Raw genomic sequence first — 16,088 nt, forward strand, 5'->3', positions numbered from 1 at the left:
TGGTCATGTAACAGTATTACAATGCAGAGCTATTGTAGATCTTCCTCGGATGTGTAAAGGCAAAAATAATAGAGCGGTCCTGCACATTGTCCTTTGTTCTCAAATGCTGAGTAACTTCTGGGCTGTAAAGAACAAGAAAGGAAAACCTCGACTAGAAGTGACATCGAAACCTCTTTAAGTTCATTGTCTGTAAACACGGGTAACATTTATGATGTAAAACATATTTTGTCACAGTCAATCATGTTTTGACTGATTAAAAAAAAACTGAATTCTTCGGATATTACTGTACATATGACCATCCAAAAAAACACAGAATTCAGGCATTTTGACTTTGGGTCGGTTGGTTTATATTAACCTTTGATTTTGATGTAGGTGCCCAGAACACCTCGCCCGAGAGGCATCCAGGAGGCATCCTAATTAGACAATTAGGCAATCCATCTGGCTCCTGTCAATGTGGAGAAGTTGCTCTATTCTGAGCCCATCCAGGATGACCGAGCTTCTCACCTTCTCTCTTAGGAGAATGGACATCCTGTAGAGGAAACTCACTTCACAGCGTGTGACCATAGATGAAGGTAGGAATGTAGATCAACCAGTAAATAGCAAGCTTCACCTTTAGGCTCAGCTCCTTCTTCACCATGACGGACTGATGCAGAGTCCGCATCACTGCAGACACTGCACTGATCCGCATGTCGATCTATCGGTCTGTTCTTTCCTTACTCATAAACAAGACCCTGAGATAGTTAAACTCCTTCACTTGGGGAATTACCTCATTACCGAACCGGATAGGGCATGCCACCTTTTTCTGAACAAGAACCATGATTCTCATCCCGACCACTTCACACTCGGTGGCAAATCGTTCCAGTGAGAGTTGAAAATCACTGCTTGATAAAGCCAACAGCACCACATCATCTGCACAAAGGAAAGATGAAATACTGAGGTCATCAAACTGGACCCCCTCAATGATAGAGCTGCATCTAGATTCTAGATATTCTGTCCATAAAAGTTATGGACAGAATCGGTCACATAGGGCAGCCTTGGCGTAGTCTATTGATCACTGGAAACAGATCTGACTTACTGCCGGCTACGCGGACAAGACTCTGACACCGGTCATAAAGGGACCGGACCCTGCATACCAGAGGTTCTGGAAGCCCATATGGAGTACCCTCCACAAGATCCTCAGATCCCTTCTCCAGGTCCACAAAGCACAAGTAGACTGGTTGGGCAAACTCCCAAGAAGGAGCGCTCTCCAGCATACCTTCCAAGGACTCTGAATAGTGTGAGTACTCTGAGCTGCTGTTTGGTGCTCAGTCAGGAACCATCACATCATCAGAAGGTGGAGTGATGCTACTCTCTCATCTACTGAGGTGAACCACAATGTGCACGCTATGGGCTGGGCCAAGGGCCAATGAGTATGCCCACACCTGTTCATCGCCTCTCACCATGGATGATTCCAGAGTGGAAGTGTCCAAGCCCCCTCAAGACAAGTGGTACCAAAGCCCGAGCTGTGTGTAGAGGTGAGCCCGACGATATCAAGCCAGTACTTCACAACCTCACGCACTAGTTTGGGCTCTTCCCATACAAGGACAGCCAGGGAGCCATCATTTCGCTTCCTACCTGATCTCCTTGGCCCTAACATTATCTCTTTGGGCTGTCCCTGGCCTGGTCTAATGGGCACCAGGCACTCCTCATCATGCCCTACCTCCAGGGCTGGCTCCAGAATGCAGCCCCTGTGACCCACATCCAGGCGAGGGAAGATGGACTTTGGACCAGGTTGCCATGGGTGACCCTACCATGGGCACAAGGCCACCGACATAATAGCTCCTCGGATCGTTTTACCTTCACACAGTGTTTACCAGTGGATTGAACAGTTGAAAGTGATATGGTTTGCAAAAAACACCAGGGTCTATTGTTGGAAAGGTCTTCTTTTGTTGCATGACAACGCTCATCCACAAACTGCTGCCCACACCATTCAAATTCAACATTTTTATTTGGAGGTTTTGGAGCATCCTTCATACAAAACTGATCTCAACCCATCGGATTAGCATCATTCTTGGATTGGATTGGATAACTTTATTCATCTCGTATTCGGGAAATTTCATTGTCACAGTAGCAAGAGGGTGAGAATGCAGATATAGGAAAGGCATTTTGGGGTTTCGTCGACGGACACTTGGTCGACGGACACTTCGTCCCCGGACGTTTTGTCGAATGTACGTTTGGTCGACGGACAGTTCGTCGAACGGACGTTTCGTCGAATGGACGTTTCGTCGACGGACAATTTGTCGCCGGAAATTTCGTCGAACGGACAATTTGTCGCCGGATTCGCTCCTTCTCAAAAAATTTGTGCTCTAAGAATGTACTTTAAAAAGAGGTTTAATATTAAGGCAGGGGTGGGCAACTAATTTCACAAAGGGAATTAACCTGTGGCTATAATCTTACATATTTACATGTATATGTTCATTAATTTGTATAGTCCCTTTATCCAATAAATCTAACTCAAACTCAATTGCAATTCAAATGCAGTTGCCAGACGACCAATCTATTTAAAGGGAACCTCTGGTTGAAATGTACTGTTGACAAGCGCAGTGAATGAATGGGCTCTTTAACTGCCAATCGCCCAATGAAAATGGATTGGACGCCTATTGCCGTCAATGGCAGAATATGAGTTAACCTCACACACTGTCTAAGCTTTTCTGTGGAATTTTGTCTATTCAATACTGGCAGATTCTTCAATGGACAGCACAACAAACTGACCAGAGGTGCTACTACAACATGAAGGCCATGTGTTTATCACCATTGGTTTGTTCATTTATTGTTCTTTGAATAGGAAACTACGTTCATTGGAGAAAAGCCGACATTAAACAACATTCATTAATCAGCATTACATAGGAAATAGACCGAATTATTGCTTCCCTAAATCATTGTTTTACTGGCCAGTCAGCACCATGGACAGAGGTGACATCTGTTCAAACTGGACAGATGACCTCCGAAGCCCTGATGCTGCTACACAAACTCAAGAGACTTCACTAGAAAAGTTGCCAAGGTGCTATTGTGCAATGTGCGTTCTCTGCAAACAATAAAGCAGTAGGTTAAGTTCGTCCGATCCCAGCAATTCACACCAAAGCTTTTTTCCAAAAACAAGAAAATGCAACCATTCCCTTTCTTCAGAAATGTATATTTTCGACCCAGCAGATTTGATCACTTTTTCTGTTAACCCATAATAAAGTCATAAAAGAACCAAACTTCATTAATGTTTTTTGTCACAAAGAAATATCTGTTACTATCACTCTATCAGAGAAAAATCAGAGTTGTAGAAATAACTGGAAACTCAAGAGAGCCATGACATTATGTTCTTCACAAGTGTATGTAAACTTTTGACCACAACTGTATACGATGCAGATACAGATTAAAAATGATGTATCTGCTTCTAGACACAATTCATAGAGTTCAGGGATACAATTTCATTTGAACTGCTTGCACCCCAGTCATTGCTTCTGTGTGACTCTAACAGCTTCAGAGGAACAAACTATTTAAACCATGACAAATCTTTCCCATTGTGTGTGCATTCATATAGATTAAGTATGACAGTCTGCAAAAATTGTTTTGGAAGAGTTGCTTACAAGTGAGGCAAGACTGGTTGCACGATCTTGAACAGGTGCAGGTGTTCGCCTCACAAAATGTCTTAGTTGTTCATGGATCTGTAAAATCATATACATGAATTATCAAATTCACCATGCATTAAAAGGTAATCTAGTGCAACATTGCTATTCCTTGTGAATTTATATATTTTTTCAACCTAACTTGTTCACGTCTTAGACAAAAGATGGTAAATCTGTCTTTATTGGCTAGAACAGTTTTAATGTGCCTCATAGGAGTCCAGTGTACTTCCATTATGGTTTTGTACATATTGTGTTTTTCTCTTGAAATAATGGAGCATGACAGTAAAGTTCTGAGGGAATAGTGATACAAAAACAATGTAATATACATATATGCTCCCTAATGCAAAAAAGCATGTTATCATGATTTGAATAATCTATGGGGATGGAATACCAAACAACAGGAAGAGGTCAGATAAAAGCGGGGGGAGGCATGACGACAGCTAAAGAAAGAATGGGTGTGTAAGATGGCATGAGGGGATGGGAAGCACAATTCAATATGTATTTCATGTTGCACAAGAAATACAATTTTTTTCTTCTTCCTCATTTCAAGTCGAATGACAAGATTTAAACAACATTACTAGTTCAAGCAAAAACACCGTTTGCTAGCCACTTTTCAAGCGTCCCAAAGCTCTGAAAACGTAAAGAGAGAATATAAAACAATTTGACCGACATTCAAACTAAGTGGGTCTTGAAGAGAAATATTTCTTATAATCACATGTATTCTTTCATTGCTTTAAAATAATGTGTATCTATATGTAGCTTCTGGCTATCTTTTGGTTTGGAGACAGAACGTCTGTGGAATTTATCCTTTTACATAACTAATTCAGTTACCCAAGCAGCGAGGCCCAAAAGGAGACAGAATGGTTGCTCTGTTCCTGGCTATTGTGATGAGCAAGGGGAGTTCACACCTTATTGTTCTCAACTCATCTCCTTGGGACAGGACATGACTTGAGTTACACCCACTTGTTCATTTGCATATAGTCTTAAAAGTGGACGTGCCTTGACAGCAGATCTCTCTCGGCAACCCGAAAGCCACTGAAGGGGCCCTCTCTGAGACCCGGAAGCCACTGAAGGGTGGAAGGCGAGGTGGCTCAGACTGGTCTGTATTGGCCAAATTTTCTGTCCATGTGTGTTTTAATTTGTCTTATTGTTCTATGTCTGGTTTTCACTTTGTGTTAATGTCTTGGAATCAAGTTTGTACTTTCTTCTGTCCACTTAAGAGAATAAAAGAATTTGCGAATAGAAGAAGCTGTTCATTGCAGCACATACAAAAAAATAGCTTTCTTCTACAGTCTGTAGTGCAAGCTGCACTGATGCCAATGTTCCTTCTAATTTTTAATATGTTTGGGCATACAGACAACCTCACTTAGCCCACTGTAAGCAACATAAGAAGTGCTCGCTATGGCCACACACCAGTATCACACCCGACATCAACAGGTGCATTTCTACTACCTATAAATGATCTAATCATAATAGAATTTAATGATTAATATCCATAAATAAACCAAATTAATAAATGGCACTAGGATATGCACAAATCTGACTTAAATTGTACCTTATTTTTTACTTCTCTCCTTCTCATTCAAATTATATTTCCACTGAATGTGTTGCTTGAGGTAGTCTAGGTTCCATTTAGTCCATATTAGCTTCTCTGCATGTTTTGCAGAGCAGACCATTCTCACTTGAAAACGAAAAGATCTCACCCAGTTTCACCATGTGTTCTGATATTTTACACACTGAAAGCCATTCCAACTTAAAAGAAGCGCAGTTCCTTTTTACTTTGGTTTGGGGAGTCAACGTATCACATTCATTTAGCAGTGTTAGCAATAGCATCACTTACCTCCGCCAAATTGTACATGAGAAAGTATATTGTCAATGCCTTGATTGGCTGCGTGGCATAATTGCATTGTATCCTAGGATTTGCTGGACACCTGTCACTCACTGAATTACACAGCAAAATGATACCAAAAAAAGTTATTTGTAGTTGTGGACATTAGAGAATCATGCAGGCTTGGTCTGGACAAACAAGTGGAGGAAAAAACATAGAAGAGTGGCATTGTGTTTTATTCAGATTGCCGCAAGAAAAAGAAAGTCTTAGTTCTGAGACAAAGAGAAGAGGAAGAAAAACGGGGAAAATACAGAGGTAATATAAAAAACAATTAAAATTATTTAAAACTTGCTTCATTCAGGTTATTATTTAAGCCACTGTTATCAACTCAGATTAATCATTTATCTTGTTGATATTATCACTCAATATATTTAGGTACGGTGGCTCGGTGAGTGAGTGGTTAGCGCACCGGTCTGACAGTTCTTTGGTCCTGGATTCAAATCCAGGTCGATTGACCTGTGTGAAGTTTCCATGTTCTGCCCTGGTTGAATGCCATGTGGGAAATGAAAGACAAACACAACACGCCCTGTGTGGGTTTCCTCCCACATTCCAAAAACATGCATGGTAGGCTGGTTGTACACTCTAAATTGCCCCTAGGTATGAGTAAAAGTGTGAATGGTTGTCTGTCTTCTCTTGCACTGCGATTGGCTTGCCAGGAATGTCTCCCCGCCTCTGTCTGAGTCAGCTGGGATAGGCTCCAGCACCCCCCTGTGTTGTACTGCATATCATGATCACATATTTTGGCCGTATTATTGTCCTTTTGCATTCGGGCTCCGTGTTAGCCTCTATTGCTAACATGCTAAAAACAAGTTTCCTCATCATCCTCTTCTTTTTTTGAGCATTGGTCTGGAACTAGCATTCATCTTGCAACAATGCCCCCATTGTCAGTGCTGGTCAGGTGGTATAATTGCAGTTTAAAATTATCAAAATTTTATTGAAAGTTTTAAAAATTATCGTTGACAAAAATTATTTCATGATAATTATCGTTATCGTTTTATCGCCCAGCTCTACTTTATATCTTATACCGAAACCTTCGAGAAGTAGAAAACAACTCCTTATTTGGATTAAAATATGCTCCTGATATTATTGCCCACTTTTGCATGCTAAAATAAGATATATACTGGTGTCAGATGTGAAATGGGCTGTGCTCATTCATTAAAGCCTTGTTGAGTGATTGAAGGCAAACCTGAAACTTACTTTCTTTGTTACCTCAGTCTATCAGTAAAACCTCCAAAACAGAAAACAAATACGTGTCATTGTGGGTGAGAGGTCAGAAACCAACGCTAACAAGTGGTGAACATTGAAGTAATGTTCCAGGGTCCCAAGACAAAATGATTATCTGCTTCACAGACTCTTCGTCTTCGGTAGGCAGATTTTACTTCTGCACAATCACACAAATATGCAAATTTTAGTTGAGTCTGTGAGGAGTGATTTGAGAAAGTAGTCCTCGTAAGATATCTTTTTTTTAATCACAGAAATAAGTTTAGGACTGCTTGTAAATAAATCAAGGATCTAACATTTATTACCATTTGGGTTTGTCTGTCATTTGCCACATGGCGTTCACTTTTCTTCAAAAGAGCCACCATTAAATAACTTATTATTAAAAATACTGCATTGTGGTTATTAATAAATACAGGAATAAGTAAGAGTTAGTTAGTAAGTTAATAAAAATGTCAAAATCTACGCTTAAACTCTCCAGCAGAAGACAGATGAAAAATGGCAGAAGTCAAGGCACCGCTTCTTCTCTCAGAGCCGAAGAAGAAACGATATGTCACAGAAGAATGGGTCCGCCAAATATCATATAAAGTGGCGAGATACACTGTCTTGTCATTTCCTGTTTTGTTGCGAGTCAATTTCGCATTGCATACCACCTGTGGAGAAAGACTTGTTTAAATCGCCGTTGAAAATGCTTCCTAAATATTGACGTTCCTTGCATGCCATTGCGGCATGAATGAATGTACACTGTGGCATTCTTTTGTACATAATTCAACTGGTAGGAATCATGCAGTGGTGGACCGTCAGGGCCTGCAAGGCCTTCTCTGTTGGCCTAAAAAAATATCTGAATCACAGACTGATGTTAATTATGTTTTGTCTATGAATACGTATTAAATAATTCCAAACTGTCTGTCAGCTTCCTTTGATTGCTTTTCCCCTGGTTACGCTGCTTCCAGATGTGTGTTTTCATATTAAAGCATCTAACCAATCACATTTCAGCTATTATTTGTTTTCCCAGGGTCAGAAATCTGCCTTAAAGCCTTCACAAGCAGTTCTGCAGGCTCTGCTGCATAAAACAAGCGTCGATAAAACTGTTGCTTTAACCAATCAGATCTCGAGTTGGCGACACCATAATGCCTTCTCGCAGGCGTAGGGACACGTCATTGCCTTCTAGCAGGCGTAGGGATACGTCATCGCTTTCACCAACTATGATTGGCTAGTGATAGTGTGGACTAGCCAGAGCTACCAAACTGTATCTGGAGCGAGCTGCACAAGCAAATATATTGTTGTGTTGATTTACTAGTGGTTTTGTCAAGCCGCAATGGCTGAAGGAGAAGAAATAGATTTTTTTGCAGATTTACTGTCAAAGCCATTTTCAAGACGGACTTTTCAAGAAAAGCTGGATATCATTAAATAAGGTCGGACAACTACGAAGCAAGCCTGTCACAACCGGGAAGGAACATTTTCAGCACTGAATGGAATAAAAACGTATGCCAGAAATACGACAGGACAGGCTCGACTTTCAGCATTAGCTTCGATGGCGATAGAAAAGAAGGAGGAAAAGGAAGGTGGAGTTTGGTGAGTAAAATATGGCTATATTCCTAAATAATATTTCAATTGTATGAGGTTATTATTGATGCTTTTTTATGTGTCGCAGCTGTAGCTGCAGTAGAGGTTTTATAGCCATGAAATAGTTTTTGAGGGTTGGATTGATTCAGAAAGCTGAAGGCGTCGTTAGGAAATTCACGGACCGCGGCTGGAACCGTGTTAATGTTAATGGGCTCCACTGTACGGATAAGAGTGAGACACACGAGAAGTTAACGCTCTTCCCCTCTGGAGATGCACACATGTTGTGGTGACCTAAATGCTGTGAATAAATAAAAATAAATTCTTGTGAGGTGAAGAGGTCCAAGATGTAGTGACTGGTCTCTCCGCCCAGGTTGACATGTTGGACATTTGAGTGACCGTTCTTCTCCACGAAGCACTGCCGCTTTCGCTTGACTACCGGCGTGCACTCGCTGCTGTTCACCGCCCGAAGATCGCATCTGCCAAGGCGCAAAACTGAAAATTCTCGTGTGGACTAAGACATCCCACCTCCGACTTCGAGGAATAAAAAAATGAACCAGGATTGTGAGGGACTTGCGCCGCAGATACCGTCTTGAAGATGGCATGACAATAGGATGTCAACACACTGCATGGGGCCACTCAGAAGGAGACTGATGACAACATGGTGAGCCATTTGGCAATCATCTTGAAAGTGGCAAGAAAACAAAAACACCAATATTTGTGCAAGAAAAATGCCTCGCGAATCTGACGAAGAGGACTTGGACTAAGGCTCAAACAACCAGTTTTTTAATTATTTAAATCAAGCGGAGAGCAACTATTTCCATTGTGAGTACAGTAATTAAAGTATATACATTTTTTAATTCATTAATTATAATTATATATTAATACATTATAGTATTTTCGTATGCCTGTAACTGATATTTAATACACACATTTCTTCAAAAAGATAGGAGGCGAGGCCGCTGTGGGATAGACTGGCCAGTTGGCTTAATAATTGTTTCTTCATGTCGCGCCATGTGGCCAAACTGGTTTTACAATTGTTTGTTAAGATCGTAAAATGTAAGATAGACTGGCCAAACTGGCTTTACAATTGTTTGTTAAGATCGTGGAATGTAGGATAGACTAACTAGCTGGCCTTGCATTTGTTTGCTTGTATTGTGCGATGTGGCAAACTCGGTTTGCAATTGTTTGCTTGTATTGTGCGATGTGGCAAACTCGGTTTGCAATTGTTTGTTTGCCTCGCACAATGTAAGATAGGCTGCAGAAGTTTGTGTGAGCTATGAAAATATCATGTTTGCATACAACTTTAGCCCTGCAAATGTCTAACCATATCAGCCTAAAGTTTGTTTACATAAACTTTGTCCTACATCACTGTCTTAGAAATATTACCCTGTTTTCCTATATAAAGACTGACCCACTGTTCATTCAGAGAGAGAGTTGCAAAGGACACCACGCTGAGTAGTTCGACACTGTTACAGCTCTCTCTCTCCATCCTGCAGTCCGGTAATAAACCTATTTACTTTAAATTGATCTTACTCTTTCTGTGCCTATTCCTGAAGTTGTATTACAGATCTATCAGCCGCACTCATACGCAGGCAAAAAAAAGTCTCCATGGGTTTTATAAAAAAAAAAAGATGGCTCGAGTGCAGCTGGTAAACAGCTGATCGGAATCTCATTGGAAAAAGGAAAAAAGTTTTTAGGGCAGTTTTTGACACGGGGGCGTTATCCCGAGATGTTTGCCTTGTGGGAATCTCGAGTGCTTTTGGAAGCTAATAAAAAGTGTTTAATGGTTAGATGAAGGCATAGACTGCTGAATAATTGTAACGTCTGTCTGAAATTTTATGTTTAGAAAACAAATTAACCCCAAGACACTACACTGAAACTCAGACAAGTATTCTGTTTGAATTTGAATGGCAGAAACAACTGTGGTGGTAAGCATTTAAATGTACTGTATTTTCACGACTATAAGGCACACTTAAAGTCTTAAATTTTCTCCAAAATAGACAGGGCGCCTTATAATCCAGTGCGCCTTATATATGGACCAATATTAAAATTGTTATCACGATAAAATAAAATAAATCAGTCGATAGGGTACACCATCCTCTACAGGTCTCGCAACTACGGTAAGCAGCCTGCGACTTCATTTTCCCTCCGTGCGCGGTTCATGCTGGGATATATAGTTCTTTTGTCAATACACCCAGTATGACGGCGAGCACACTAATTTGCCGTATATATAATATATTATATATATATACACATATTTACATATATATACATATATATACACATATATATACATATATATGTATATATATATGCATATATGTATATATATATATATATATATATATATATATGTAAATATATATATATATATATATATATATAGGCACACGCACACACAATCTAGAGCCACACTTATTCAGAAAGTTAAATAAACATACTGTAATATGAATAGTATTACGATTTCATCATCACCTTAAACAGCAGATGAAGTTTCCTCTCCAGCAAGGTGGTGTGAAGGAAACGGTAGTCTTCCTCTTGCTCGATTTGAGACACAGTGCCATACATCACTGAGGGCAGGATGAAAAAGTCAGAATAATAAATTGTGGACTGAGAGAGGCTGGTAGATCATTTTGTTGCTTTTCTTCTGAATAATTTGGTACCTTTTTTTTACGAAATTAATTCGTTCCAGAAGTGATTTTCTAACTTGGAATTTTTTGTATGTAGAGCCTTATTTGCCATGTAGAGCCACATTGAATTAACATATTCAGTTTTACGATCTTTAATACTACCCCTTGATCCAGGGGTGCTCATTACGTCGCTCCTCATCTACCGGTCGATCAACAAGATACTATTGGTAGATCGCCTGAGAGAACAATTTAATTCATTCTGTTATTTTCCTTCGTTCCTGAATAATGTTTCATTTGTATCCCGACGTCGCATTGCGCCCAGCACAATACGAACACATTTTTGAACACGCATATCTGACTCTTTTAACAATCTTCAGGATCTTTTTATATGTCATGCCGACAGCCTAGCCCAACAAAAAGCCATTAGACATTCTACAAAACATTTACAAATAAAGAGAAAAGACACTCTTGGATTTTTATTTGCAAGGAGGACGACCATTGAGGACAGCTCCTCAAGTCCATTCTGACCTTTCATATTTTTTTCTGTTGCTTTATTACGTTTGGTGGCCCTGATTTCATGTATATCTCAACTCTAAAAGGAGGGGTGTATAGAAAATTGAGACGTCATGTGGGTTGGATCCAGTGGTGTGCCGTCAGGGCCTTCAAGGCCTTCTCTGCTGGCCTAAGAAATATCTGAATCACAAACTGATGTTAATTATATTTTGTTCATGAATACGTATTAAATAATTCCAAATTGCCGTCAGCTTCCTTTCATTGCTTTCCACCTGGTTGCACTGCTTCGAGATGTGTGTTTTCATATTGAAGCATTCGTGGCCGGATGATTCACTGAAAGACGTTTCGCCGACGGACGTTTGACAGAGGGACAGGTCGCCGAATGGACGTTCCACCGAACGTCGCCCCGCCCCCGGATCGTGTGTACATGTTTTTCAACCTCGGCCCGCGGGCGTTTAATGATTAAATACAAATACTAGTATTTGTATATACAATACTAGCATTGTATTTTATACTAGTATTTTATTTAAAAGAAGACAAAGGAAATTCACATTCTTCGTGTATACAGACTAGATGTCCGATGCGCGTTGAGAGACAACGGAGCTGGACGTCGTCGCTTGTCGTCCATTTTAAGAACAGAGCCATTCGCCAGACGGCTCAAAATGCTCTCAAATTCGGTCAAATCCAGCCGAAAACAGCAATTAATGAATAAATACAAATACTAGCATTTGTATTTAATCATTAAACGCATTTTGAGCCGTTTGGTGAATGGTCGTATATAGACGTTTTTTCGGATACGCTCGGGGAAAAAAACCTGCCGATGTATGTGGTGCTCACACTTAGAAAAAAATATGGTGCTCAGGATTCCAGCGGGGCATGTGTTAGCCCAGGGAGGTGAATTTCCCAGTAAAATGTCGCGATGATGGCAAAAAAACGTCTATATTCGTCCATTCGCCATCGGCTCAAAATGCTCTCAAATTCGGTCAAATCCAGCAGAAAACAACGTTTAATGATTAAATACAAATACTAGTATTTGTATTTGCGACATCAAATGTCGGATAGGCACTGGGGAAAACACCGTTGATGTGTGTGGTGCTCATACTTTGAAAAAAAATCTGGAGCTCGAGACTTCAGCGGGACTTCAGCAACCCATATCCGCCCATGTGTCACTATCCTCGGATAGGCCATGGGGAAAACGCCGTTGATGTGTGTGGTGCTCACAATTTTTTTTTTATGGAGCTCAGGATTTCAGCGGGGCATCAGCCAACCCAATCCGCTCATGTGTCACTATCCTTGGATACGCTCGGGAAAAACCCCCGCCGATGTGTGTGGTCCTCACGCTTAGAAAAAAATTATGGTGCTCAGGATTCCAGCAGGGCATGTGTCACCCCTGTCCGCCCACAGAGCACTGTGCTCGGTGAAAAACCCCTTCCAATGTGTGTGGGGCTCAAATTTGAAAAATTTCTGGAGCTCCAGAAATTCAGCGGGGCGTCGTCCAACCCAGTCCGCTCAGGGTGCACTATTCTCGGATAGGCTCAGGGGAACCCCTGCCGATTTTTAAAGTGCTCAAACTCGGGAAATATATGGAGCTCGATAATGAAACTCAGCATGTGTCATTAAAATCCGCCCACGAAGCACTGTTCCCGGGGAGAAACCCCTCCGATGACCGTAGGGATATGATTTACCTACTCGGCGGGCCGGATTAAAAATCCTAACAGGCCTTATAGGCCCGCGGGCCGAGGTTTGGCGAATGGTCGTATATATATAGGCGTTTTTTTGCCTTATCGCGACATCATCGCGACATTTTACCGAGGAATTCACTTCCCTGGGCTCGGTTCTAATGTCCAAAGAGCTCCAGTATTTGATCATTAAATGCTGGTTTAGGATGAAGCTGTCATTATATGCCGTGTACTTGTATTTAGAAATATGCCCAGCGGGGGGCAGTACATGCCCTTATTATTGTGGGGGGCAGGCAGTACATGCCCTTGTTATTCCTAAATGAATGTTATCTGTAACGGCCGTAAATGGCCCGCGGGCCGAGGTTGAAAAACTTGTACACACACGATCCGGGGGCGGGGCGAGCGCGCCGGTGGAGCCTCCGCTCGGCCGAAGCTCCGTTCGGCCGAGCGGCCGTTCGGCCAATTGACCGTTCGGTGGAACGTCCATTCGGCGACCTGTCCATCTGTCAAACGTCCGTCGGCGAAACGTCCGTCGGCGAAACGTCTTTCAGCGAATCATCCGAGCACCGAAGCATTTAACCAATCACATTTCAGCCATTATTTGTTGCCAGGATCAGAAATCTGCCTCAAGGCCTTTACAATCAGTTCTGCAGGCTCTGCTGCATTAAACAAGCGTCGATAATACTGTTGCTTCAACCAATCAGAATTCGATTTGGTGATACCAAGGCATTCTCGCAGGCGTAGGGATACGTAATTTCCTTCTCGCTGGCGTAGGGCAGTGGCGGGCCGTCAATGCCTTCAAGGCTTTCTCTGCTGGCCTAAAAAATATCTGAATCATATATTATATTTTGTCCATCAATACTTATTATTCCAAATGGTCTGTTAGCTTCCTTTCATTGCTTTCCCCCCTGGTTGCACTGCTTCCAGATGTGTGTTTTCATATTGAAGCATTTAACCAATCACATTTCAGCCATTATTTGTTGCCAGATCAGATCTGCCTCAAAGCCTTCACAATCAGTTCTGCGGGGTCTGCTGCATTGAACAAGACTGTTGCTTTTAACCAATCAGATTTCGAGTTGGCAACCCCACAATGATTTTTCATAGGCGTTAGCATTTTGCTGGCTGGGATACGTCATTGCTTTCACCAACTATGATTGGCTAGTAGGCGGGCCAAAGCCGAGGCAGCCAGAGATCGCAAACTCCACCAACAATCCCGGAAATATGACAGGACAGGCTCGACTTTCATCATTAGCTTCGATGGCGATAGAAAAGAAGGAATAAAGAAAGGAGGATGGATGTTGTGTACAGTTAAAAATAATTTTTGGTGAGTATAATATGGCTATATTCCTAAATACTATTTCAATTGTGGGCCCGGTTCTGATATCTGAAAAGCTCCAGTGTTTGTATTTAAGCTCCAGTGTTTGTATTTAATCACTAAATGCTGCTAGGATGTGGATTTTACCCCAGTTTAATTTTTGTCGTTTCGCCATTGACGTCCATCACTGTCTTTTCCCGAGGAAATCACCCCCTGGCCTGGTTGTAATGTCTCAAAAGCTCCAGTATTTGTATTCAGTCAATAAATGCTGCTACGAAGTGGATTTTACCTCATTTTAGTGCATTTTTTGTCATTTCACGTATGGACGTATCGACCAGGGAAATGATACTCCGGGCCCGGTTCTGATTTCTAAAAAGCTCCTGTATTTGTATTTAATCAATAAATGCTGTTTTTGGTTGGATTTTACCCCATTTTCGGGCAATGTTTGCCCGTACGCCATTGACTTCATCGCTGTCTTTTCCCGGGAAAATCGCCCCTCTGGCCTGGTTTTGTGGTTTTATGTGTAAAAAGCTCCAGTATTTGTATTTAATCATGAAATGCTGCTAGGAAGTGGATTTTACCCCATTTTTGTGCATTGATTTATTGATTATTTTTTATGTGTTGCAGCTCTAGCTGCAGTAGAGGTTTTATAGCCATATAATAGTTTTTGAGGGTTGGATTGATACGTTGAAGGCGCTACAAGAAAATGCACCGACCGCCACTGGCGTAGGGATACGTCATCGCTTTCACCAACTATGATTGGCTAGTGATAGAGTGGACTAGCCAGAGCTACCAAACTGTATCTGGAGCGAGCTGCACAAGCAAATATATTGTTGTGTTGATTTATTAGCAGTTTTGTCAACCCGCAATGGCTGAAGGAGGAGAAGAAATGGATTTGTTTGCAGATTTACTGTCAAAGTAATTTTCAAGACGGACTTTTCAAGAAAAAAAGCTGGACATCATTAAGAAAGGTCGGAAACCTCCAAAGCAAGCAAGCCTGACGCAACCGGGAACGAACACTTTCAGCACTAAATCGAATAAAAACGTATGGCAAAAATACGACAGGCTCGACTTTCAGCATTAGCTTCGATTGCCATAGAAAATAAGGAGTAAAGAAAGGAGGATGGCTATTGTGTACAGTTAAAAAGGATTTTTGGTGAGTAAAATATGGCTATTTTCCTCAATAATATTTCAATTGTATGAGGTTATTATTGAAGGCGCTACTAGAAAATGCACGGACCGCCACTGGTTGGATATTTATTCTGGTACATGTGTACCAAAATACATTTATGAAAGCATTCATAGTTATCAAAGATATTAAAGAGTCAAAACATTCATAATCATCACTAAAACCCATAACAGATGAGGACCGAAGCGTCAGGAATCTTCTTGGAGCTTCCATGGTGGAGAATAGATGCTGCAGATGGAGTGCTCACTGCAGGTCATTGACTTAGTTTTGAGTACTCCAATGCGACCTGGCACCTCTTGGTTTAGACAGGGGTGAGCAACCTATTCCACAAAGGGCCTCAGTGGGTGCGGGCTTTCGTTACATCCTCTAAAGAGGAACGCTTTCCACAATTCTGGTATCTTAGAAGTGCAATCACTGGATTGCAGTCAGGTGCT

General features: G+C 41.4%; 1 protein-coding gene across 5 annotated transcripts in view; it reads right to left on the minus strand.

Annotated features, from left to right (window-relative positions):
- Positions 1 to 16,088, minus strand: part of LOC144085322 (MAGUK p55 subfamily member 7-like) — a 161,334-nt gene that overhangs the window by 129,510 nt on the left and 15,736 nt on the right. For 3 of the 5 annotated variants that reach the window (XM_077614448.1, XM_077614445.1, XM_077614447.1), the window contains exons 2-3: positions 10,804 to 10,898; positions 3,618 to 3,695 (exon numbers count right to left, since the gene is read on the minus strand). In XM_077614448.1, the coding sequence (XP_077470574.1) occupies positions 3,618 to 3,695; positions 10,804 to 10,898 (173 nt within the window). The remainder of the gene's footprint in view (positions 1 to 3,617; positions 3,696 to 10,803; positions 10,899 to 16,088) is intronic. The other 2 variants (XM_077614449.1, XM_077614450.1) reach the window with 1 other exon arrangement.

This window comes from Stigmatopora argus, chromosome 12, assembly GCF_051989625.1.
Source record: "Stigmatopora argus isolate UIUO_Sarg chromosome 12, RoL_Sarg_1.0, whole genome shotgun sequence".
In the NCBI taxonomy this organism is placed as follows: Eukaryota; Metazoa; Chordata; class Actinopteri; order Syngnathiformes; family Syngnathidae; genus Stigmatopora; species Stigmatopora argus.